Below are 20,240 nucleotides of genomic sequence, written 5' to 3' on the forward strand. Positions count from 1 at the left end.
TATCATAAAGGTAGGAGTTACAACCAAGATCCACTGGAGGGTCTGGGAAGTAACAATATAGTAGACGCTAAGGGTTGCTGAATTTCGTATTTAAAATGAAAGGTTCTGGAATTAGGGCAGGTAGTTTTTAAATGGGTTGGAGGAGAGAACGGAAATATAATGTGGATGTTCAGCTGCACGGAATTCAGATTAGTAACCTGGTGTGAATGGGGGATATAGGTGGGTGGGTATGAAAATGACTGAAAATAGGCCATTTTCAAACTCACTGATTTTCATCTAATGTTGGCTCAAGACAACTACGGCAAGTAGGAGTGACTCAAAGAGAATCCACTTTTGCCTTGCTTGGTTTTGAGAGATTAACAGCGTTCACGTTATGGATCTGCTCATCGAAATAAGAACGTGGCAGCATTTTAGAAGATCAGTTCTCACAACCAACCAGGACACAACAGATCACAGCCCAGGTGCTCAGGGCTCGTAGGTTTTTTGTTTTTTAATCTCAGTGGTTTGATGTTGATAAATTGTTTCTACATCAAAAGAATAAAACAATACCTACCCAGCATTTTTATAACCTACCATTTATAGAAGTTCAGTAATTTTGCAGGAACATTTCGATAAGTGTCAACAACATCCACAAATACAATATCATCATAGAGGCTGCTTTCCTTGCTCAGTAAGGCATCCTCCTCATGGAGATGACTTATATGATCAAGAAGTCTTCGAGGGCGAGAATGAAGGTTTTTTAAGAGAGCATCACCTTCTAAAAAGGAAACCAGAGTTGGAGAAAAAGGCTACTGCAAACTTAAGACCCAGAACTTGTAACATTATTGCCTTCATACTCCTCCCAAGGTAACCTAACTGAATACAGTTTTTCAGAACTCCCACCCATTGCTGGTGGGAGGATAAACGGACACACCCACTATGGGGAGCAATGCAGCAACCCCTGGTTAGGCTGAAGATGTGCAGACTGTCTGACTTGCTATGTCCACTTGCAGAGACATCCCCAGAGACATTATTTTACACCTTAGTAAGGGTGTTTATGGCAGCATTGTTTGTGACAGTGAAAATGCCCACCGATAGGAGAATCATTAAATTGTGGTATATTCATATAATGGAATACAGCAGTTTAAACATTTAAACTGCATAGCAGCACTATTTACAATAGCCAAGACATGGAAACAACCTAAATGTCAATCAACAGAGGACTGCATAAAGAAGATGTGGTGTGTATGTACACACACACACACACGCACGCGCGCACACATACACACTGGAGTATTAGCCATGAAAAAGTGAAATAATGCCATTTGTAGCAACATGGATGGACCGAGAGATGATCATACTAAGTCAGAAAGAGACAAATACCATATGATAGCACTTACATGTGGAATGTAAAATATGACACGAACTCATCTCCAAAACAGATTCACAGACACAGAGAACAGACACACTTGTGGTTGTGGGGTAGGGAATAGATTTGGAGTTTGGGACTAGTAGATGCAAACTAATTTATATACAGGATGGATAAACAACAAGGTCCTACTGTAGAGCACAGGGAACTATATTCAATATCCTGGGATAAACCAAAATGGAAAGGAATATGAAAAGGAATGTATATATATGTATAACTGAATCAGGCTGCTGTACAGCAGAAACTAATACAACACTATAAATCGACTATACTTCAATAAAATAAATTTTAAAAAAATTAACCTGATCTTTGATGTTAAGGGGAATGGCACAAAAGTAATGCTGAGTGAGAGAAGTATACTGCCAGTTGATACATATGATATGATACCACAGGTATAAATTATAACATACTTTAATCAAAACTTATGAAAAGTTATATACATATATGGTAGAAAGTAGAAAAAAAAAGAATGGCAAGGGTACACGTGAGTTTCAGGACAGTGGTATCCTCTCTGAGAGGAAGGAAGAGGAACAGGGGTAGGAAGTACTGGGAAGGAGAGGGCTTCAACTGAATCTGTAATGCTTTATTTCTCTGAAAAAAAAAAAGGAAGCAAATATGACAAAATATAAACATTTGTTAATTCTGAGCAACACAAGTCCACGGGTGTTTCTTACAGCACTCTATTTTTGGTTTATTTATATTTTATAATAAAACTTATTACCAGTGTGCTTAGAAGACATTTTAATTACCCCCTCACAAACTAATGAATCATCTGTTGCATTTGTACAGGGACTGTCCTCAAATAAGGCAGCAATTCTTTCACTAGCACAGGATTTTCTCAACTGTCTCAGATTAGAAAATTTCTGAAAAATAAAAAAATGAGTGGCGGAGGGGTGCGGGAAGGGAACCAAGAAGTAACTGAACACTGCACTCTTTGTAACTGCAAGCAGAAAGACTTGGGCTTGGGGCTTGAGGACCTATATTTGATTTCCGCCTCCGCCGCTATCTGTGAGACACTGGACAAGTCACACGTTTTGGGGCCTCAGCAGTCTCATCTGTAAAAGGAGGAGCTAGACTGAATCTGTGAGTCTCAGCAATGCTTACTGAAATATAGATTCCTAGGCCCCAAGCCTAAAGATCCAGCAGGTCTGGGGTAGAGCCCGGGAATCTGTATTTCTAACCTGTGACTTGCCGTAACTTTGATGCAGGTAGACCACAGACAACCCCTTGAAAAGCACAGGCCTAAATGACCTCAGGCCCCTTCCAACTCTTACAAACTCTACTGTAACATCCTTCCACTTTAAAGATAAGGATAAATACACACAATTTAACACCTGAAGGAAAGGGAAGTGTTATAAAATTGTGGCAATAGGAACGGTTGATAACAAGAGCAGAAATTAAATGCAGGCTTTTTCATTAACAAATTATACATATTGGTTTATTCTGCATATATCTGAAAAATACAACTATAAAGTAATAAAGTATAAAGTAATATATCAGTGTGTGTTTTAAATCTGATCGTCTGTCTAGGTGCTATTTGCAAGAATCATGTGGTTTACAGCCTCTCAAATTTTGGAGGCATCGAATCCATCTAGGGAGCTTATTAAAATACAGGTATCTGAGCTCCAATCCTGAAGATTCTTACCTCTGTAGACTGAGGTAGGGCCCAGCAAGGGATGCTAATGCAACAAAATTTGAGAATTTGTGTACCACTTGATTCTTCTAAACAGCATGTAGATCCTCAGATTTTAAAAAAATTAGTCAGTTTTCAGATATATTTATTAGTACATGAGAAGAAAACTATATTCATTTTAATTCCTTTAGCCTAACACTTGTTTGAAAGGAATTTTCCTCACCCAAACCTTAATCCTCTAGCCTCAGTGAGAGAAAACTTAAGACAGTTGTGCAGGGTATAGTAGCTGCTCCCTGTAGAAAGGTTTAGTGCCAGAAGTCTCAGGGGCCCCTCAAGTTTTTAAAGACTCTTGATAGTACATACATGAATTAACTGGCAAAAGAAAGGAAGCTGCTAGGCATTAAGTCAGATGGTGTGTTACACCTGTACCTGGCCCCTCAGTGTGAGCTGTTTTATGAAACTGGCCTGACCTCCTGGTCTGAGTTTTCCCCAGGGCTGAGCCATTAGCAGCCTGTGGTGAGCTAAGTCGATACCTTCCCTGGCAGAGTCATCGCACAGTTTTATGAAAAATCTCTGGACTAAAATTAAGGATCCCAAAAAAGAAATTTAAAAAAAAATTTTTGGTTGCGTACGGTCTTCATTATGGTGTGCAGGCTTCTCATTGTGGTGGCTTCTCTTGTTGTGGAGCACGGGCTCTAGATACAAGGGCTTCAGTAGTTGCAGCACACAGGCTCAGTAGTTCTGATGCACGGGCTTAGCTGTTCTGTGACATGTGGGATCTTCTTGGACCAGGGATCAAACCCGTGTCCCCTGCGTTGGCAGGTAGATTCTTAACTACTGTGCCACCAGCTAAGTCCTGGATCCCTAAATTTGAAATCTCTATTGTTAATGGCAGGTTTATGGGCAAAGCCTGTGTACCTATTCCAGCCTACCCTTGGGGTGATGTAAGAATAGAAATACTTCTGTGAGGAAACACTGTATAAATAAAGATGCTACAAATAAAAAAAGCCACAGCCCATTCACATCTTCAAACTACATGTAATGGCCTCGAACAGAGGGGTCTGCCCCATTCTCGAGCCTGCACTATTAAGGGAGGCCCCTGAAGACCTTCCTCTCAGAATAAAGCCTCTGCTTTCCCCAGTCACGGTGAGCCTTCAGGGAAGCTGTGTCCTAATTCTTTTATAGGAATCCATGATCTGCAGAGCTTTGAGAAGCCAGATGATGCATGACCGGACACCTTTGTTCCATAGTGATGATCAGGGCAAATGACCAACAGCAACCACATCAACACAGCTCTTCTTAAAGATCACGGACACAGAATTCTCAGGAATTCGCAGATGTGGATATTTTCAGGAGCATCACTCAAGAAGACCACACAACCACTTCTTTTTGGGGCGATGGAAATGGTCTGGAATTAGTGGAGATGGTTGCAGAACTCTGAATATATTAAAAGCCATTGAATCAAACACTTCAAAAGGGTAAAGTATAGGGTATGTGAATTATGTATCAACAGAGCTATTATTTTTAATGACCAAAAAAAAAAAAAAGATTACCTTTGACGTCAAAAGTATGAAGATTAGGTAGGTGAGATTCCGTATGTTTTTCAACTTTTAACCTGCTGACTTACCCTGAATAGTATAAATAAAACCACCTGCAACTCCCTCCACACCTTCCATGAATTCATGAGGCCAGGCCCCCTCCCCAGCCTGAAAGAAACGAGAATAGAAGTGCTTAGTGTTTTATTACTAAAAATACATTTCTTATATTTGAAAACTGATTTGGCAAAACTCATAATGTGACTCCACAGCACATAAATCCATCTAAGATGCTGACACACTAGACTCACGCTATCAGGATGGCATCAGCATCCTACTTTTGTAGTCTAATTCCAGTGCCCAAGATCAGGGACACACAGTAATCTATGGATCAGTATTCAGAGTTCCGGCTTACACAGAAGCATGTATTCTTGAACTTGTTACCAACACTACTACCAAAACCAGTTTTATTTTACATCTGAACTCCACCACTTAAAAAAAACTACTACCACCTCTGATTTCTTGCAGATTGAAAATACCCGAGTTCAAATACACCCAGGCACTTTTTTTTTTTTTTTTGGGGGGGTACACCAGGTTCAATCATCTGTTCTTATACACATATCCCTGTATCACCCAGGCACATTTTAAAGTGACTGCTCCCACACAGAGAAAAGCCCTCTAGGCAAACAGTTCAGCCGGAGCCGTACTGATTACTGATGTTGCTGAAGGTGTCCAGTGACTATTGTGCCAACAGCCAACAACAGTCCTTTCTAACTCTTAGGTTTGGAGGATCTTTTGTTATTAGAGACTTATGTCTTTTTACCTCACAGGTTACCCAAGGCCGTTACTCGAAGTGAGGGGCTTCACCCCGTGTGTTGCCTTCCAACTTCACATACCTACCAGCGATCCAGCTGCTGCGGGCTGGATGGGACCGTCACAGCCATGCTTCAGCACGTGTACAGTATTTCTTCTACACACTCACTCATCAGGAGGGCTTACTGCCTGGCTAGTCCCCTTTTGAACAGATCTTTCTAGCAGAGCTGCACTGTACAAAGCAATGTTTTAAGGCCAGTAGAGAGACAAGTGTTCTGAGGTGATGGTGGTAAATCACCATTTAATTCAGAATATGGTTTGCAGCTGAATGCAGAGGAAGTTTTGACAGGTGAATGCTACAGATTCCAACTTTATAGGTCCATAAAAGACTGCACACTCTTTTAAATTGTATACTCTACTGTTCGGGCTTGTTTAGTACTTAACAGTACTTTATGTTTATTAACTTCTGTCTGAAAGGTCACAGCTTGGCTTTCATTTTGTCTTTGAAATTTTTCTGACATTATTACTTGCTGGCAAGGGAGCAAGACTTAGGAAAACTTCCAGCTCTGCGCATTTATGATGAAAACCTTTATTTGCACATACGTTTCTCAGAATAGGCTACTAAGTTCTCTGACTTTTTTTTAGGTTAGCTGAGTGTTTAAGCCATTGTTAGCCCTCCACAACCACAGTCACCCCTAGAGCAGATCATTTCAGTCTTTACATTTAAATCTAGCCCTCAGTTCAGAAGTAAACTGATTTCCTTTTGTGCAACCAACTGAACAGTATAGAATTCTGGCATGTCTAGGATGTTTTTAAGTTTCATACACAGAAAAGGAGGCAAGATATTAAAGGCACTTGCTTTGAAAATAAGGAAAGAAAAAAAACTAAATTCATAAAACACTATACCTTAAAGAAAGGACTTTTCATAATCAAGGATGAAATCTGAAGCATGGCCTACAAGGCCAAGGCTGTAATTACACATGAATTTGTGGGTCTCTCTGTCTTATGTATTTTTCCCTCACTGGACTGTAAATTCCACTGTGGGCCAGTAATGGGCCTATTTTGCCCACGGCTGTGCCTGGCTCATAGCAAGTCTGCACTAAATGTTTTCTGAACGTGCAATAACAAACCGCATGATTTGATTTCAAATTCTGGGGTTTGTTTATGTGAATAAGGTTAATATTGAATGAAATGTGCTAAGCTTGTGCATTTAAATGCCAAGTGCTTTCCTAATCATCAGACCAGAGCATCAAGGAGAACAATTCTGTCTATGACACCAGCACACACACCACTTATTTACTTAAAGTTCACCATTTTAAGTTTGCCTACACCTTCTTTATCATCCTACACTTACTTTAAGAAATTTATCGTCAAACTGTTTTAAATTTTAAGAAAATTTGGTAAATAAAAAATAAAAGCCATAAATCCCAGCAATATAAATGAAAGTGAATACTCAACCTGACTTTCTAATACTTTTATCTATAGTATTGTAACTGATGTCATACTACCAAGGTGAGATCGTGAATACTCTGAATACTATTGAGTAAGTGAACTTAAAGAACGTTAAACTATGGAGAAATAAAACATCACACTTTCTAAAATGCACTAACTTTAAGGCAAAACTGTATATTTACTAAAGTTGAAGTTTCCAAAATCAAAGAACATTTGAGTTTTTTATCTTTACTGTGGTGACTCAACAACATTTTCTACTATATATGTTCTAAAACACCTAAGATTCATTGTTCCATATGTGTTGATGTAAAAGTAAACTTAAAAACACTTTTACATATTAAAAAATGTTAAGTTGTGCTAAACAACCTTAAAAAAAAAGAACGACTTACTGTAATGACTCTGAGAACTCCTCCTCCATCATTGACTGTCACTTTGTGGAGATTTCTTGACACAAGGCCTTGGAGGTCTTGGCTCTCCCACACGATTGTACCTTCAAAGCTCTTTTGTGGAAAGATGAACAGTGAGTTGGTTTCTTTATTTCTGCCATTTAGATTTTAAGTAAGTTTCTAGAAAGGAGTTTATTTTTTCTAAGACACGTTGGTTAAAACTTTTATTGCCCAGTAACGCACCAATGCTAACATGTTGGTGTGTATCTTGGAGTCATTTTTTTTCATGCATATCTAAAACAACACTTACAAAGACCTCACAGACACTTTTACATGCTGCTGTTTGTCGTCTCCCATTGCATCAAAGGCATTTCCTTACGCGACTGCCACTGTTACAATCGCTCTATTTCACATACTTGTAACAATGCCACGGAGTGACTGCATCCTGATTCACTCAGACATCTCCCCACCATCAGACATTTGGATGCTACCAAATAGTTACTAAAATAATGTGAGGCATGTTTTGGTGTAAATGTTTATTTTTCCCCAGTACTTTGTTTTTTATTTAAAATAAATTCCCAGGGATGAAATTACTGGGACAGGAACAGAGATACTTTACATGGATTTTGACACACACTGCCAAACTGCTTTTCAAAAGCAAATCTACTTGTTGGGTCATTAGCAATTTATGAGAATGCCAGTTGCATTGTCCTCATCTCAGTATGGGATATTAGTAAAAGAAAAGAAGTTTAAGCTAATTTACTAGATTTATGTATTTAATATTTATTTATTTGGCTGCACCAGGTCTTAGTTGTGGCATGTGGGATCCTTAATGCCACCATGTGGGATCTTTAGTTGCGGCATGTGGGATCCAGTTCCCCAACGAGGGACTGAACCTGAGCCCCCTGCATTAGGAGTGTGGAGTCCCAGCCACTGGACCACCAGGGAAGTCCCTAAGTTAGTAGACTGAAAGAAACGGTTCCTCATTTAACTGGTGTTTCTTTTGATTTCTAATGATGTGTATGAATTATACTGTCTCTTCTGGGAATTGCCTTGTCATGCTTCTTTGCCATTTAGCTACTGAGTTCTATATTTTTCTTATTAATTTATGTGAGCTTTTAATAAATTAATACTACATATTTTATACACTAAGAATGTTTTTTTAGAATTGTTTGCCACTTAATATTACAGGGTTTTTGAAATTCAGAAGTCCATAACTTTTGTCAAATCTGATAAGCTTTTCCTTTGTGATTATTACTATTAAATTTGGAGCTTAGAAAGTTGCACTCCCGTCCCCCATTTGAATGCTGATGTCTTCTCATTTCTTTATAGTTCCCACATAGTACCTGTGCTCAGCTGCCTCGTCACCACAGCCCAGTCTCAGCTGCACGGTCTCCTCCTCGGGGAGGCTTTCTCCAGAGGCCCATCAGAAGGCAGCCAACTCCCAGTTTCTATCACACGTCAGCCTGTCTTATTTTCTTAAAACCACTTACCACTCTTTATACTTGTTTATTTTTCTACTGCCAAACTTAACTGCTCCCACTAGACTGCAAGCACCACGAGAACAGCGCTCCTGTCTGTCTTATCAACTAGCACCTAGAATGCCTGATGTAACAGGCACTCAAGTAAATAATAACACTGAACTCAATCAAGTAGAATTCTGGTATACAGCAGGAAATAAAAGATACAGTATTAATATTCTAAAAACATTTCATGTATTACAATTAAAGTACTTTACAGTAATGTCTCACTCAGCCAGCATTATAAAGGAACTACACAAAACTGAATTTCTCCAATAAACCAGGTCAATGGTTTGCAAGCTTTTTTTCCCCCAAGACAATAAAACTTCTCTACCAAAAAAGATAAAAACGTGGAAGAATCTCGATTCCTCGGGCAGTGTGTCATTTTATATTGAGCTAATGTATCTTTACACTTCATTATCTGTGAAACTCCTGGTGCGCTCTGCAGAGCCCCAGGGTTCCTCAGAGCAGATCCTGCAGACATAACTTCGTGTCATCATTTCCAAACCTTTAAAACTGAGATGATGCCTGCCTCCAAGGGCTGTTTGAGGATCAGTGATAATATATATGGTGCGGTGTCTCTGCTCAGCAAATACAGCTTTAGTACCACTAGAAGGAGCACAGACGGTGAAGTGCCTCTTTAGAGGATTCCGTTTCCTTATCTTTGAAATAGGGCCTGCTTCTTTCTGCACTTCCCCTGGGTGGCCTTAGCTCTTTACTGAACTTGATGTTCATTAACCTCAATTCTTTTTATGAAAACAAAAAACTTTCTCACAAACAGACACATATACAGAAGAATTTTTAAAAGACTAGGACGAAATACACCAACTATGCTGGGTAGTAGATGGGTGACATCATATTCTTTTAAATTTTCTATATTTTTGTCAGCAGTGAATATGTATTACTCTCATATATTTTCATATTTTTATAATCAGGAAAAAAAATTCTGAAACTAAACCTATGTATACAGCTAAGTAAATTTGGGGTCAGTCTTCTTTCAGACATGAGCCATTATTTAAACTTTTGAGTGTCTACTGTATACCAGGCTGTAGGCTATGTATTTGAAGATTAAAAGAAAAAGGGAAACAGCCCTATCTTTAAGTAAGCATAGTATTGCCATAACAGGCTCAATAACAAAGGAAAGTCACTCTGCTTGCGGAAGTCAGACAGAATTTCAAAGACTATGAGGTAAGGGCTGAGCTATGTCTTAAAGGGGTTTGAGTCAGAAAAATAGGAAGCAGATAAAATAACACATGAAAAGGCAGACTTGAAATAGCACTGGATATTCAGGAAAATGTTAAATAGTGTAGTATTGCTGACACACAAGGCTGAGGACAGGAGAGTAAAAGGTAGACTGAGGTCAGCTCTGTCTGCTATAATAGAGCCTGTTCCTTACCTTGAAGGCAGTGGGAAGCCTGAAGGTGACAAGCACAAGAGTGACACAATCATATTTGCAATTTTAGAAAGGTCACTCCCACACTAGAGTGGCAATAGAGTGGAGGTTGGTAGGGAGAATGGTAACTGGTCTATTTCAAAAGTCCAGGTGAGAAGAAGTAAACACATATCTTAGGAATTAAGACTACCCTCTAAGAAACTGATGAAGACACAAATAAACGGAAAGATATTCCATGTTCATGGATTGGAAGAATTAAAACTTGTTAAAATGTCCATATTTCACAAAGCAATCTACAGATTCAGTGCAATCCCTATCAAAATACCAATGGCATTTCTCACAGAAACAGAACAAACAATCCTAAAATTTGTATGGAATCATTAAAGATCCCAAACAGCCAAGCACTCTAGAGAGAGAACAAGTGGGAAGCATCATGTGTCCTGATTTCAAAGTATATTATGAAGCTATAGTAATCAAAACAATATGGTGTCAGCATGAAAACAGACATATAGATCAGTGGAACAGAAATAAACCCATGCGTGTGTGGTCAACTAATTCACAACAGAGGGACCAAGAGTACACGATGGGGAAAGGACAATCTCTCCCATAACTGGTGTTGGAAAAACTGGACAGCCAGATGCTTAACATGAACGAAATTGGACCACTAACTTATGCCATACGCAAAAATCAACTCAGATGGGTTAAAAACTTGAACGTAAGACCTGACACCAGGAAACTCCTATAAGAAAACACAGGCGGTGAGCTACTTGACATCAGTCTTGGGGTATTTTTTGGATTCCATAGCAGAAGCAAAGGCAACAAAAGCAAGAATAAACAAGTAGGACTACAGCAAACTAAAAAGCTCTGCACAGCAAGGGAAACTATCAACAAAATGAAAGGGCAACCTACTGAAAGGGAGAAAATATTTGCAAAATCATGTATCTGATAAGGGGTTAATATCCAAAATATATAGATGACTCACACAACTCAACAGGAAAAAGCCAAAGAAGTCAATTTTTAAAAATGGAGAGAATATCTGAAGACATTTTCCTAAAGAAGACATACAGGTGGTCAACAGGTATATGAAAAGATGCTCAACATCACTAATCATAAGGGAAATGCAAATCAAAACCACAATGAGATATTACCTCATATCTGTTAGAATAGCTAGTATCAAAAAGACAAGAAATAACAAGCGTTGGTAAAAATATGTAGAAAAGGGAACCCTTGTGTATTGCTGTTGAGAATGTAAATTGATGTAGCCACTATAGAAAAAAGTTTGGAGGTTCCTCAAAGAATTAAAAATACAACTATCAGGGACTTCCCTGGTGGTACAGTGGTTAAGAATCCACCTGCCAATGCAGGTTCAATCCCTGGGCCGGGAAGATCCCACATGCTTCGGAGCAACTAAGCCCATGTGCCACAACTACTGAGCCTGTGCTCTGGAGCCCACGAGCCACAACTACTGAGCCCGCGTGCCTAGAGCCTGTGCTCCGAAACAAGAGAAACGGCCGCAGTGAGAAGCCTAGGCACTGCAACCAATGAGTAGCCCCCGCTCGCTGCAACTAAAGAAAGCCTACACATGGCAGCGAAGACCCAACACAATAGATAGATAGATAGACAGACAGACAGACAGACAGAACTAGCATATGATCCAGCAATTCCACTTCTGGGTATTTGTTCAAAAAAAATGAAAACACTAACTCGAAAGGATATATGCACCCCCATGTTCACTGCAGCATTATTTACAACGGCCAAGGCATGTAAGCAACCTAAGTGTCCATCAATGAATGAATGGATAAAGAAAATATGGTATCTATATACAATGGAATACCACTAGCCATAAAAAAGAATGAAATCTTGCCATTTGTGACAATACGAATGAACCATGAGGGCATTACACTAAGTGAAAAATAAGTCAGACAGAAAAAGACAAATACCTAAGGATCCCACTTATCTAAAATAAACAAAACAACTGAATTCACAGATACAGAGAACAGATGGGTGGTTGCTAGGGGGGGTGGTGGGAGGTGGCTAAAATGAGTGAAAGGTGATCAAAAGGTGCAAACTTCCAGTTACAAAAAAATAAGTCTTGGGGATGTAACGTACAGCCTGGTGACTATAGTTAATAATACTGTATCGTATATTTGAAAATTGCTAAGAGAGTAGATCTTAAAAGTTATCATAAGAAAAATTTGTAACTATGTCTGGTGATGGATATTAACTAGACTTGTGTTGATCATTTTGCAACATATACAAATACTGAATCATTTTATTGTATGTCAATTATATCTAAATTAAAGTAAGTAAATAAATAAATCCAAAGAGTGCCCTCTGAGTTGAACTATAAGAATTTATAACTAAAAAGTAAAAGAAACAATGTTTCCAATAACTGGGAAGAGCTCTAAAGTTGAAGCTTAATTAGTAAAATCAATACCTTAAAAGACTATGGGAAAGCTGGTCTAAGACACAATTTTGGCAACAAGTAGCAATGTCTAAGAGGAGAAAGACAATAACTGGAAGATGTAAAGCATTCTGATCACATCCTACTTGAATGAGACAGCTCTCAAAAACACCCACCTCCCACTACTGTAATCAAATTCAATGCCAAACCAAGTATGGTTCAGATTGTTTTTTAGGTGCCTTGACATACCAGGAAGGAGGTTCCCAGCTAGTGGCCACAAGCATTCAAACCACTCTAATTAGCCAATACCCATTAAGCATGAATCAACAGACATTCTGGTTTATACACTCTGCAAGGTCAGCATTAGGACCTGAAAGCTAAGTCCTAGACTCTTGACTACATGAGGCTGCTTTGGGTTAATCATGTGTCTTTCTCCTGGAAACAACCTCTTCCCCTTGGGATACTTTACTTTCTTCTAAAACTTTAATAGTTATAAAGTTTGGAAGGACTGATACCAAGTATGTTTAGGAGAAAGAATTGATACAGGACTTAGTGAGTGCTTTAGATATGAGAGTTGATGATAAATCCCACAATTCTGGTTTGGGTGCCTGAGAAAAAGGAGATACTATGACCCAAGACTGAAAACACAGGAGGAGATGAGAATGGGTGGGCTGGAGACGCTATCACCGCTAGGATGCCCAGAGGACACTCCAAGTGCAGGAGTTCAGCAGGCAGCTGACGTGTGTATGGAGTTCATAAGAAATCTGGGGTGCAGTCAGACTAACAGCCACTGGTATACAGGTGGTAACAGATGAAATTGTCTAAGAAGAATGAGTGAAGTAAACAGAAGGCTGGGTATCAGATCCTAATGATTAATGTTTGAGAGGGAGAAGTTATGCTCTGGGAAGAAGGACTGGGCCAGATTAAGCTGAACCAGAAGAATGCATATCATATAAGGTAAGAGAAAACTGCAGTCAACTAGAGTAAGGGCTCAAAGTGTCCCCTGGAGGTGGAGATTAGGTCATTGGGAATCTTTGCTATTGTAGTTCCAAATGAACCACACCAAAGTAAAAGGCAAACTGACCCCCCAAAAAGCTTCACCTTGAAACTACAAATCTGGCAAATATGATGGCAAAGCAAGTAAATCTCTGTCCAGTCCATTCAACTGACACTCAACACCTGACTTTGCTGTTTCTCCTGCCTGGCCCTCAACTCCATTTTATTTGACTGGGTCCTGATATAATATCAACAATGTTGACTACATTGAGTAATTACCAGAAAAACTCACTGGCCCAGAAAGTGATCCCGGTTTATTCACTCAACTTCTGCGACCCTCCAGTTGTTCTGTCATGAGGGGAGAGAGGAGCTCTACCTTCTCCACCTCTCCTTTACCTGCTCCATGTCACAGTTAAATTTCTATTCCCCACTTCTCTCACATGCCTACTTTCTACTCTCACACAAAGTAGTCACAAAGCTAGGAATCTCTGCAGATGTGAAACAGCTTGTCTATGGCAATTCTCTGCTAAGATCATAAAACCAAAGTAAAAGATAAGAAGGAACAGCACGGTACAGGCTGGAAAAATGAGCTAAGTCCTCTCACCCATAACCTAAGCGAGCTATCTGCAAGCCATGCGTCCATTCTTCTGTGTTCTATTTCTAACTCGTCATCCCAGCCAACAGAGTAGCTTAAACATACACAGTACTTTTGTGCCTGTAACCATTAACAATTTCTTGTAGACTGGAGAAATGACTACCTCTAAAGAATTTCGCCTTTCATAAAAAATAAGTATGTATGTACCCATGATGCTAATAATACTGTCTCTAGTGACTTGGGTTGAATGAAAGTAGTCTTTTTATTGAAATTAGTTGCAGGTTTCCGGTGCACTACTAAGAGAAATATGAAATTAGAGAAATAAACATTTTAAGAGAAACACACAGCAGTCTGCATTTAAATTGGTGGCCCCCACTGAGATTTATGCTTCAGTGAGTCACACAATGAAAACAGTGCAAGAGCCTGCTTAGCTGACAAGCCACACTGCTGACATGTTACTCCAGCCGACGGTGAAGTGTGGAGGAATAAGATGATGAACAAATCATCCACTTCTCCCTCGCAACCGGGACCAACGATCTGTTTTTCTCCGGTCATTCTCTGCTGATGATATACAGGCAAACCCATTCATCACAATCATTTTTTTCTGTGTAAGCCCAGTTAGGCTTGATGAAGCAAAAACGAGCATCTACATAAAATTAAACAGGCTTTCAACAAAAATAGGATTTTGTGTAAAAGGAAAGGACATTTTATTTTTAAAAGTTTATTTTTTTCTTTTAATAAGAGCTAATGTATATTTATTTCAGAACATTTAGAAAACAGATACACAGAAAGAAGAAAATAAAAATCACCCATAATCCCACTCCCCCAGATGTAGACACTATTAAATAACTGCGTGTTTATAAAAGGAAAAAACATTACTCAGATGTAATGAAAAACCAAAAGCCAACTTGGCTTAAAGCTCCAAGGGAAATAAAGATCACAAGGTTTCAGATAGTAAAAGTCTTAAAAACTAAGACGGCCACTCCCTGACTTGGCTCAGTCCTTCCATCATGAGTCCCTACTGCCTTATACACCATCCTGAACACTGGCAAGGAAGGCAGCCTCCTGCCCCAACGTAATTTTTATTCTGAAAACCTCGAACCTATAGCAAAGCTGAAATTAACACCCAAATCCCCTATACTCACCAAGTGTTAACATTTGGCCACATGTACTTTTTTTTTTTTTTTTTAAACTTTTGGGCCGCACCTCTGCACACGGGATCTTAGTTCCCTGACCGGGGATTGAACCTGCACCCTCCTTGCAGTGGAAGCTCGACCACCGGGGCAGTCCCTGGTCACGTGTGCTTTACCTATACACATACACTTTTCTGTTGTTCTGTTGTTGAATCTCTTGAAAGTAAAATGCATTTCACATTGAGTTCAGCTTGTACTTCCTAAGGACAAGGACATTCTAAGGGAAAGAAATATTTTTTGTGGACTGATCAAAAATTGTAATTCTTTCTGCAAGGCTAACCAAGATAATGGAGTAGACCCCATAAAATGGTGATGAGGCTGAAGTTAATATGAAAGCTTATTTTCTTCCTCTTGGCCTCACACTGTGACTCCTTCCTCTTAGGGTTTCTCACCTTGAGCACTACTGACATTTGGGGCCAGTTAATTCTCTGTTGTGGGGGCTTGTCCTGAACTTTGCAGGATGTCCGGCAGCATCCCTGGCCTCTGCCCACAAGATGCCAGCACTACCCCACACCCAGCTGAACAACTAACTAAAAGCATCTCCATTGCTAAGGGTCCCCTGGGGGGCAAACCGCCCAGGGGGAAAGACACTACTCTTGAAGAACAGGAGCCACAAGTCCAGATGAGGACCAGCAGTAACAAAGACAGCACACATTTATTTACTGAATGCTCACTGTGTGGCGGCACGTTGTAAAACTCCACATCTATGAAATCCTTTACGCCCTGGAGTAACCCCCTGAACTGGGTCCATATCACAGAGGAGGGAACAGACACAGTGAGGTGAAGGAGCCTGCGCCAGGCCACAGAGCCACTCAGTGGCGGAGCAGGGACGCAAACGCACCCACAGGTGCCTGCTCAGGCACCCGCACCCAAACGTGCCCTTACATGCTCAGCCGCGGCACAGCAGCTCTTCCTTTCCTGCTCAAGCCAACGCTCATGAGTCGTCTGCGAAAAACCAATCCCCCAGCAGGCTCTGGACCTCTCTGGAGAGCACGTAGCACAGTGCTCGTGCTCCTGCCCCCCTGAGCATCACACTCCTCTCTCTTGGGACCCACAAAGTCTGAGTGAGGTTCTGCCCATGCTGGTTCTGAGTCGAAAAGCAGGACTCTCATCGATGACTTGCTTCAACCCAAAGGAGCTACCAATCAGTGAGTGCAGGAAGCCTGCTTACAGCTGTGCCTGGGGTACAGCGAGTCAAGCAGAACATCAGTGTCAGCTCTTCTAGCCTCACTGGGATAACAAGCTGCGTTAAGGGCAGGGATCCTTGTACTATGCCTCAAACAGACCCAGTGCCTGGCATATACTAAGCTCTCACTAAATGTTTTCAGAGTAAATGAGTAAACAAACCAAAGAAGGGCTTCCTTCAAAAACTGAGATCCAAAACTTAGCCAATACTACTTAGTTGAGCCACTACTCTTAATTAAAAGAGATACCTTTGATAGTACATACTTCATTTAACAAGGAAAAGAGTTCATATATGAAATTTCAAAAGGACGTATAGGTAAACAGGCATTCTCATTTAATGCTGATGATTATTCAAACTGATACAAACTGCTAAGCTGTCCTCCAGGAACAAATTATCTGCCTTCGAATGTGTAGAAATCTGAACCAACAATTCATCCTAAGAAAAGAACCAGTTATGTACACAAAAGAGAGTGTAAGGATGTTCAGTACAGTCTTTTTTTATAAAACTGAGAAACGAAGATTTGTTGTAGTTTTGCTTTTCTGGCAAATGTTCTGAAACAGAGGTTCACATGTAGGTGAAATACAGGAGCTCCCTTTGACAGTCACAGAATTAACATACACAGTTTAACTACCTGTGCGCAACTCCAAAGATCCCCAGCCGCTTATAAAATGTGTGACTTTGTTGCTGCACAAATGTGAACAGCACCTCACACGACTGGTGGTAGGAAGATGCTTCCTGGCTAGCTAGCAGGGCTGGTCAACCATCCAGCTTCCACATCTTAACTCAGTGCTAATGTCGCCTGGTGAACTCTAGAGCTGATCTAAAGTGACTGCCAGAGATGACCGCAACACTGACCCCTACACTGTGGGTCCAAAGCACTCTGTCCAGAAATGGACTCAGATGAGCCTGGAACAGCCTGGAAAGGCTGAGGGTGATGGATGAACAATCTGTGCATGTCCAGCTGTGTTATACATGTGTAATATAATCACAGGGCTTAACTCCAGGGCTGATGAGGGCACCTGGCAGCTGAGGTGGTCTCAGCACACCTGGTGAAGTTTTATTTATCTTGGAAATGTGACCGATCTCTTTGCCATTATCCTGCCTGCACTTCCCTCCACCCCCTATTCTTTAGATAAGCAAACTATCTGATTTACTCAAATGGTACCTGTGTGGTCTTTCTACTGACCACACCTACCAGTATCCATTGTCACTAAAGCACTCATGCGGTTCTCTACTCCACTAAACAAACCGTGGTAACATGCAACGCTTCCCAAAGTGTGGTTCGGAACCTTTGGGCATGGTGCAGCTCTCTGGAGGGAGGAACGCAGAGTGCTACAGCTTAGTACACGCCTGCTGGTAACCTCACCCGCCACTCTGGAGAGCCGTCCCGGCAGGAGAATATCAAGTGCCCGCCTTTGGAAGCACACCCCCAGGCCAACAGCAGCCTGCACTGGGACTAGGGTCTCTTTACTACAGCCTGTACCTCTGGTAAGATGAACTGCTCCACAGGCTTGTACCACAGCTTGTTCACCTGCACACCACAGCTCGGAGGACTGAAGCGAGCAATGAAGAGGGCCTCCTACAGATTTGGGGGAAAAGACAAGCAGAAATACTTCAGACACGGCACACGCAGCAAGTTTTCAAAAGCTTACATCTTGGTCAGCTAAATTCTCGGTGGCCCCAACCATGGCTACCAACATTGTTCTACTGTGGTTTAGGCAGCATTTGGGTTTTCTAGTGCAATCATGCTTATTAAATAAAGCTATTGAAGTTGTCATGGAGTTCTAAAACACTAAATATAATCCACATAATCTTAAAAAAAAAAAAGACACCTTGAAATGAGGAGCATTAGGGGAAGTGTAAGGTGCTAAATTAAGCCAATTTATTAGGCTCAACCCCAAAGGGTTAGGAATAAACTGAAAGATCACAGATTTCTACATAGAACAAAGGTACTCAGGAACCCCTCTTCGAAGAGAAGCTTTAGAAGAACAAACAAAAACAAAAAAGGGGACATAAAAGAGAACTGATTTTCGTGTCTATTGTTTTCTTTGGGTCCTTCCTTGTTGTTTCAGGCAAGAACATTTCCTTATTCTCATACTTGTTCTTAGATACCAATTTGCCACAGGAGATGCTTCTGTTAAAGCTATCAGGACCATGCAGAAGTTCAGAATGAAGGGGGTTTTAATGAATTATGTGTATTTCTTTCACTAACATCAGTTCTTGCCAATGCCGTGGTAATACCTTTTACATTGTGAATACCTGTGAACCATTACGATCCACCTGACATTAGGCCTTCCTTGAGGAAAAGGATTAACCTCTCCTTGGGTAAAAATGTGGCAACTAAAAGTTAAATCAACATGAACAAAATATCGTACATCTGAATCAAACTAACTGAGTGACAATTCACATTATGAACACTTTACAAAAAGACTATTCTTTTGATACTAATCAGAGTATCAAAAATTTAGTATCAAAAAAATTCAAGATTGATCCTAATATCTAGATAAGGTTGACAGTGGAATTCAGAGTACTGCTGTTCGATATCAATGAAACCTTGGAACACAATAATATATGAATTCCTATACTTGAGAAACATGATAAGGCTCTTCTCACTAGAATCATAATGGCTGGAATCATCACTAAGATGTGTTCCCTCTCATGTTTATATTTATGTCATTAAGGACACTTACAAACTACACAAATTCTTTAGAGGACAAAGGAATAGGCCAAACCGCGAAGAAGAAATGTGATTGTAATTGATCCGCGTTTCCTGGTGACTAACACTGTGAGTAACAATCGACGTGAACAATAACACAATAACACAAGAACACTTTTAAAGATGCCTAAGAAACTGAGCAGCACTCTGCTTCCTGTGGTTTCAGACCAGCTCTCCTCCAGATAACAATTATGGATGGCAGCCACGACAGCTTTTAAAAAAGAAAGACCTGAAGGCACTGGGACGCACACAAAGCAGGCGGAGAGTGGAGGAAAAGCAATACCAAGAAGATGAGAAAGATCCTGGGTATGCTTCCCCCACTTTTTTTTTTAATGGCTCTTTATCTGAGATATACCTTGGGGGCAACTAAAATTTTGAAATAAAAACTGCAGTCTTTCTGGTTGCAAATCAGAAGACAGGGTGGAGGCAAACATATCGGCTAACAAGCGAGGAGGAAAACCCCAGAAAGGAAAGGGTTCTCAATTCTTCATATAAATTCTGTCCTAATCTGTGGCTGCCTCACGAAATACACATTCAAAGCAGAATCCAAGCAGCCCATCTAAAGTCCAAAGGAACAGACTAGAGATTTCAGCTGCTGCTCACTGCAAGGGAGACAGAGTTTAGAGTCTGTGCCCAGCCAACTTCACTGACTGCTAAAAGAAACAAACAAAAAATCAATGTTCCTCAAAGAATGTAACAGGATCCTGAGACCCTATAATGAATTATTCACAATATCTAGGATATAATCCAAAGTTACCTGACATGAGATAAAACAGGAAAATGTTACCACACTCAGCAGAAAAGACGATAATCAACAAAGGCAGGCCAACATGACTCGAATTTAGAAGAGCAGACAGGACTTTAACACCGATACTATAATTAAGGTCAAGGCTATTAGAAGAAATATGCTCAAAGTGAATTTAGAAAAATAGGAAGTTCAGAGAAATAGAAAATTTTAGAGCAATATAAACTACAAAAGAGAATTAAATGGAAGTTCTAGAACTAGAGGG

General features: G+C 40.3%; 1 protein-coding gene across 7 annotated transcripts in view; it reads right to left on the reverse strand.

The window, feature by feature from the left end:
- Positions 1-20,240, reverse strand: part of B3GALNT2 (beta-1,3-N-acetylgalactosaminyltransferase 2) — a 50,459-nt gene that overhangs the window by 5,960 nt on the left and 24,259 nt on the right. For 2 of the 7 annotated variants that reach the window (XM_057735396.1, XM_057735397.1), the window contains exons 5-8: positions 17,998-18,093; positions 7,231-7,341; positions 4,669-4,747; positions 574-757 (exon numbers count right to left, since the gene is read on the reverse strand). In XM_057735396.1, coding sequence (XP_057591379.1) covers positions 574-757; positions 4,669-4,747; positions 7,231-7,341; positions 17,998-18,093 — 470 coding nt within the window. Of the gene's footprint in view, positions 1-573; positions 4,485-4,594; positions 4,748-7,230; positions 7,342-17,997; positions 18,094-20,240 lie in introns of those variants that run through there. The other 5 variants (XR_009053774.1, XR_009053773.1, XR_009053772.1 and 2 more) reach the window with 5 other exon arrangements.

This window comes from Hippopotamus amphibius, chromosome 5 (assembly GCF_030028045.1).
Source record: "Hippopotamus amphibius kiboko isolate mHipAmp2 chromosome 5, mHipAmp2.hap2, whole genome shotgun sequence".
NCBI lineage: Eukaryota > Metazoa > Chordata > Mammalia > Artiodactyla > Hippopotamidae > Hippopotamus > Hippopotamus amphibius.